At 51.1% G+C, this 7,091-nt stretch overlaps 1 protein-coding gene across 1 annotated transcript in view; it reads left to right on the forward strand.

The window, feature by feature from the left end:
- The first annotated feature begins 238 nt into the window (after positions 1 to 238).
- LOC138351162 (A-kinase anchor protein 5-like) overlaps positions 239 to 7,091 on the forward strand; it is a 25,313-nt gene continuing 18,460 nt past the window's right edge. Inside the window, exon 1 of the mRNA XM_069302799.1 lies at positions 239 to 368. Coding sequence (XP_069158900.1) covers positions 239 to 368 — 130 coding nt within the window. The remainder of the gene's footprint in view (positions 369 to 7,091) is intronic.

Raw genomic sequence — 7,091 nt, forward strand, 5'->3', positions numbered from 1 at the left:
CCAGGTAACTTTAGATTCCGACTATGGCTGCCAGACCCTAGTGGTGGGAGTCTGTACATCAATGCCCAAGATGGAGGCGCAGGTCATCTTGGGGAATGACGCATGTGGAGGATACGTCCTCCCACATCTCGTGAAAGGCGAAGAGTACATAGAACAATACAGGAAGACAGGCGGAGAGTTGAACGTCTGTGGGGACGAGAAGGGAATCGCACCGGTGGCGTTCCCAGTTTGTGCTGTGATGCCAAGACGACGCGAAGAACAAGGAGGTTGTGGATCTGATGGGGCTGAGGAGACAACTGACAGCCTGAGAATAGATCGCCTCTTCGTGGAACCCGGAGAACGAGCGGAGGGCGAAGATAGCCCAAATGGTGAGTTGCAGGTGACCCTTACCAGTTCTCTAGGGGTAGATCGCACTCGTCTTGAACAGTTGCAGCAGGAGGAGTTCCCCGATTTGATTAGTGAGGCCCAAGGAGGACGTGTTGGCCCTGAGAAGGCTACCCATTTTTACCTTCAAGACGGAATGCTGATGAGGCAGTGGAGACCTGTGAGGGTGGAGGCCGGGGAAGAGTCTCTAAGCACGAGGCGCCAGGTAGTGTTGCCGGCCCAGTGCAGAGCGGCCGTGTTGGACCTAGCGCACTCCGTGGACTCTGCAGGCCACCTGGGAGTGACTAAGACGCTGCGACGGATCAGGGATTACTTTTACTGGCCAGGTATGGACGCCGAGGTGAGACGCTATTGTAAGACGTGCTTACCTTGCCAGAGGGCAGGGAAGAACCAGTCCGCGATACCGAAGGCCCCATTGATCCCTGTTCCGGCGTTTGGGCCTGCTTTCGAGCGTCTGCTAGTTGATGGAGTGGGTCCTTTGCCAAGGACGAGGAAAGGGAACACCTACCTAATGACAATAATGTGTACCTCCACCAGGTTTCCGGAAGCCGTCCCGATGCGACGTTTAACATCGCAAGGAGTAGCCAGCCAACTGCAGCGGTTTTTCTCGTGGGTGGGGATGCCCAAAGAGATCCAAACAGACTGCGCAAGCATTTTTCAGTCGAAGTGGTTCCGACAGACGATGGCAGGATGGGGAGTGACTCAGATTCGATCGTCGCCCTACCGACCGCAGTCGCAGGGGGCGATCGAAAGATTCCACTCCACATTGAAAACTGTGCTGAGAGTGTTCTGCGCAGAACAGGGGGCTGAGTGGGATGAGGCCATATACCCCGCGTTATTTGCCATACGCAACGCGGTGGTAGAGTCACTAGGATTCTCACCATTCCAGCTAGTGTATGGACACGAGGTGAGAAGTCCCCTGTCCATGCTGAGGGAACAATGGACACCGGCAGCAACCGTGGGAACGGTGAACGAATATGTCCAGAAGTTTAAAGAACGTCTCACTCTGGCTAAGGAACTGGCTGGGAAGCACCTGAAGGAGGCGCAGCGTAAGATGTCGGAATGGTACGACAAGAGAGCTACACAGAGGGATTTCCAGGTCGGGTCCCAAGTAATGGTCTTGTGTCCAGGTAAAGGTAGGGTGACCGAGTCACGGTTCGAGGGACCATACCAAGTGCTGCGACGGTTGGGTCCGGTGTCGTACGAAATTGGGAAGTCGAACAGAGCCCGAAAGAAACAGGTGTGTCACGTGGACCGCCTGAAACCCTTCTTCACGGTGGAAGGAGGAACCGCCAGGCAGGAAGGAACGATGACCCGGGAACCCCAGCAAAAGACAGTTCTGTGCGTACAGGTGGACCAAGAACTCCCGGAGGAGGAAGGAAAGTGGTCCAGGGCGGATGGCACCCGTCTCACCAACACTGAGAGTCTGGCAAACATCAAGGACAAGCTGTCACATCTGGAAGGGCAACAGAGAGCGGACCTGACGGACCTACTGAGAAAAAATGCCTCCCTCTTCACCGACGTGCCCCGACGACACCGGAGTGTGACGCACGAGGTGGAGGTGAGGGACGCCAGGCCCGTCAAACAGAGCGCGTACAGGGTGAGCCCAGAGAAGCGAGAGCTGATGAGAAAGGAGGTGGAGTACCTCCTTGAGAACGACCTTGCGGAGCCCAGCAAAAGTGAGTGGAGTTCCCCGTGCCTGTTGGTGAGGAAAAGCGACGGAACATACCGCTTTTGTACAGATTACAGGAGGGTGAACTCCGTCACTGTGGCGGATTCTCACCCCATGCCAAGAGTGAGTGACTGCATTGACCAGGTGGGCAGTGCACGGTATGTATCCAAGGTCGATCTTCTCAAGGGGTACTACCAGATCTCCCTGACTCCTGAGGCCAGGAAGATATCAGCTTTCGCGACTCCTGATGGGCTGTACCAGTACAAGGTGTTGCCCTTCGGCATGAAAAACAGCGGCAGCTGCTTCCAGCGAATGATGAACGAGCTGTTAAGGGGTGCAGTAGGATGCACGGTTTACATCGATGACATCGTCGTGTACGCCGACGATTGGGGGACGCATCTGGAGAGACTTGGGGAATTATTCAGGAGGTTAGAGGAGGCTAACCTGACTGTAAATTTGGCCAAGAGTGAGTTTGGGAAAGCTCACTTAGAGTACCTCGGTTTTGTCATCGGCCAAGGTGAAGTCACTCCAGTTGATAACAAAGTAGCAGCCATAAAGGAATACCCCGTGCCCAAGACGCGCAAGGAGTTGCTCAGGTACCTCGGAATGATAGGGTACTATCGTGGGTTCTGCCGGAATTTCTCCACGGTAGCGCATCCCCTAACCGAGCTACTCTCCAAGAATGTAAGATGGAGATGGGGAGAGGCCTGCCAAGAGTCTTTTGAAAAGACCAAGAAATTGTTGACGGAGGCCCCAGTATTGATATCTCCAGATTTTTCAGCCGGTTTTATCCTGTACGTGGACGCCAGCGACGTTGGAATAGGGGCCATGTTGGCTCAAGAACGGAGTGAAGTGCATAGGCCAGTTGCCTTCTACTCGAAGAAGTTCGTAAAATACCAGCGGGCCTACAGCACCGTTGAGAAGGAGGCATTGGCGCTAGTTATGGCCCTGAAGCACTTTGATGTATACGTGGGAGGAGGGGCGAGACCTGTCCTAGTATTCACCGATCACAACCCTCTCACATTTTTATACAAGATGAAGAATTCCAACCAACGTCTAACTAGGTGGGCGTTGTTACTGCAAGAATACCGGCTGGAGATCAAACACATCAAGGGGAAGGAAAACGTAGTAGCGGACGCCCTATCCCGCATACACTAACGAGACATGACTCTTATTTTAAGGGGAGGGGTATGTGACGGAGTTCCCCCCCTTATAATTCTCCCACGCCTGCAGTAAGAGTCATGTCTACTTTTCCCAAGCGTTCTCTACGTTGCAGGCTACAATTTGATGTATGGGAGAGAGTGAAGTGTTCTCGGAGAGCCGAGAAATTTGTGAAATAGTAATGTTTTGGCCTGTGGTTTAGGCCCTTTAGGGAGCCAAGATGGCGCTGGCCTCTCTGATCTCCCGCCAAAACCGTGTGACGTCAGTGGCACCGGATTGGTCACCGACAGCAGTGTGGAACCGGGAGCCAATGAAAACCTCCCATAGTAAAAGTGACGTCACGAAGGAAGGGGGTCCGGCCAGCGCGCCGGGCTGGCGCCATCAGTCATACACGACACGTCATAGAGGTCGGACGTGCGACGAGTGGTCCTGTCTGTCGGACAGCTGTTTCCCACTACCGTGGATTTACGCGTCACCTGAAGTCCGCCAGTACTCTGAGAAGTCTTCCCTAGTTCATGTGTTGAACCAGAAGAGGGAATTGACGGTTATTTGAGCAACAAGTGCTCCAGTCAGGTACTGTGCCAGTAGCAGTGAAGCCGTGCAGTGACGTATGTTGACGTCTGTGGCAATTCACCAGTTTGTGACAGCGTAGTGGCTGACAGAGCCACTGGGTAGCTGAGGAAGAGAGGACTATTTGGGGAAACCGAACGACTGTAGCTGAGACGTAGGCGACAGCCGTTGCTGGGAGAAGACGACGGCCAGGAGACCGACTCCAACCTTCAAGAAGTCAAGGAGGAGGACGGACCTGCAGTGAGGAGGCACGGAGACGACGCGCTAAACGGTGGGACGACGAGAGGCTCTGGTAGGACACGACGACGTGAAGTGTGGGGGCGTTCCCGACACGAGGACCAGGAGCTACATCTCGACTCTCATCGGAGGATAGGGTGAAGTAGGTGGTTCTAGTTCCCTCCCCATTCCCCTTTAGTTAGCTATATTATTTGGCTATATTATCTAGCCCGAAGATTTTATATGTCGTGAGCAAGTCTCACCCATGTCACGGTAAAGCACCAGTGTGCTAGACAGTACTATCAAGAGTACTTGTAATATTCATGTTGATTATTGGTGTGTACAGACACCAGGAACCAGTGATAAATTTACTGTGTTGTGTATATCTTTCTATAGATTTTGATATGAACATATAGTGGTAAATTATATATAAGATTATGCCAGTATGTGGAGGTTAGGCTATGTGCCCAGAAACTATTTATTTTCCATGTATTGATGATTGATTTATATACCATATATATGTCTATGTTCATTCAGTGAATAATCGTTTGTGAGTACAGTGAATTATTGCGTTATCGCCAACGAGAGAAAATACTGAAAACTCCAGTGTTAATAGTTTATAATATATTGTTGAGTGAGGAACAATGTGAAGCCATTACAGTGAATCATTATAGCATTGATTGTAGAAAAGACTGTTTGAGCCTGAGTACAGTGTAACTGAGTAATCCGGTTTATTTAGCCAATATCGAGTGTGCGAGTTTCTAGTAATATTGGAAAATTTAAAGGAACAGCGCGCGTGAATCTAGAAAACAAGCAAAGTTCGCGCGGAGAGGCCATTGCAATCAGCTGTTCTTGACACTTGATGAGGAGGGGGAGAGTGTTGCCCTCTAGTGATCGCATAATATCCGTGGGAATTACCGGCCGAGTCAGGATCAGTTGATTTATGATTATTGTGTGGCCTTGTGACATCTTTCATACATTTTAAGTAAAATACAAGACTCTCTTTGTGTTTTTATCATCCCCTCCATTGATCTTGTGGCTATACTATACCTGTAAGCATAGAGTGATAACAATAAGTACCTGCCTGATTCCTGATCTTTGAGTGTGACCTTGCCAAGGCTACCACTGAATACACCAGTCCACTGATGGTGTTATTGGCCACCTTAAACACCAATTGGCGACTTTGTGATTAACCGTAGAGCCCTATTGTTGGGGAGGGCACACGACAGTCGAGGTGAACGAGTCGTGTTCTCACTCTTTCTTAATAAGAGGCCGTTAAGATTGACTGGGAGACTCTCCTGGCGTGCAGTGGCGCCGTGAGGATCGAGGGAAGACCCGCAGGGCTACGGTGAGTTACCTTGAGCATAACTATTGCTCACCCCAGACTAGAGAGTAAGGGTAAGAGAGGTGAAACCCCAACACTGTATATATATATATATATATATTGTTACGGTGCCCTCTCCTATTTCTTTCGTTTGCCGGCTTAAAGAGTCATATCAGCTCTCCCTACTGATTCTCTGGGGTTCAGGGAGTCTAATGATATATGTGGCGACCAGACCGGCTGCCAGTTAAGGGAAGGAAGTTATATTATAAGTTGTAAATAAAGGAAAATTGGCGCCCTGTTATAAAATGAAACAGTATCCCCTACGGCAGATATGACCTTTTGGAAGGGACATTGCCGATCGCGGATTGGCCGACGTAGGTCGCGGGCGACCAATCAGGGCCCGCCATGACGTCACCGAGTGCCCCGGGCGGCGCCAACGTCAGAGTTGTTCTGACCTTGGAAGCGACAGGACGCGCCTCGGTCTGCTCCCAAGGATTGGAGGCTCTGCAAGCCTTGTTCAGTGGATTGAGCTGGCCATCGCAGCCCATCATAGTTATTGGAGACCTTGCGCTTCTGGGAAGCGAAAGAGGAACCAAGTTCAGTGAGCAGAGAAGTGCCAAACTTGGAAAATAGTCGGCGACGACGCTGGGCGGCGCCGCTGGCTGGACGTTGAGGTCTGGAAGGTGGGCGGGCAGGCCTGGCTGTGACTGGGGTCACTTCCACTGAGAATCTTGGAAGGAAGACACCGTGCCTAGGACAAGGAGCAACGCCTTGTGGGAGAGGCGAGTGTGGGGAAAAATAGTGATCAGCTCAGCGCCCGTCGATGAACCAGGATTGGGGCAGCTGAATCTCAGGGATTGGAACGGCGACGACGCGAAGGCTTCACGACACCTGAGGACCTGTGGAACGTCCTGGATCGTCAAGGATCGACCCAAGGAAGCGTGGGAACCTCACACCATCGAGGGACAGGCGTCGTGAGCCAGGAATGTAAGGTAGATCATTTTCCCTCCCATTACCCCTTGTATGAGTAGGCTAGTTAGGCCACAATATTTGCTTGTGTATGTGGCAGCAAGACTTTATTACTTTAATAGTAGAATAGGTTGCAAGGCAGCTTGTGTCCAGGACTGTCAGAGAGGACAGTGTGTATGGATGGCAGGACAGTGAAGAAGAGGCGCCGACGTGGTGAAGAGGCCCTCCTGTGAGAGTGTGAGACTCCTGTCTTCCTGCCCAGTTGAAGGAGTGTTGGATGGTCGTGGAAGAAGAGGCTGACGATCTCCAGACTCATTATCCATATTCCATATTCATGTATTACTTGTGATTGTGTGTGTGTGTTCATGTAATTTGCATCAGTAAATCCACACATTTTATTACTGTGTTTGAGTGTGCCTCCATTTATGATATTTCTCTATGAGCATACATTTCTGGCTACAAACAATATATAATACACCCACTGAACTGCATTGCTGGGGTGCAGATATAATAACCCAGCTGGCGACCTTGCTAAGAGGAAGATAGAGAAGACAGGCGGGAAAGGAGTTCCTGCAACCTTTTTTTGTCTGGCAGGCAAGACCCAGGGAGGTTATGGTTATAGGTAAGCCTGAGTCTTCCTTCACTCCCCCACGGGTCTAGGCCGGAACTGTTAACAGCAGTTTCCCCGTGTTTGACTGAAGGGCTTCCAGGGTGAATCAGTGGCACCCCTTTTTGGTGGAAGCAAAGACCTGCGGAGGTGGGCATTGTTGGTCCTCTCTTGTGTGACCAAGGAGA

Source organism: Procambarus clarkii, chromosome 48 (genome assembly GCF_040958095.1).
Source record: "Procambarus clarkii isolate CNS0578487 chromosome 48, FALCON_Pclarkii_2.0, whole genome shotgun sequence".
In the NCBI taxonomy this organism is placed as follows: Eukaryota; Metazoa; Arthropoda; class Malacostraca; order Decapoda; family Cambaridae; genus Procambarus; species Procambarus clarkii.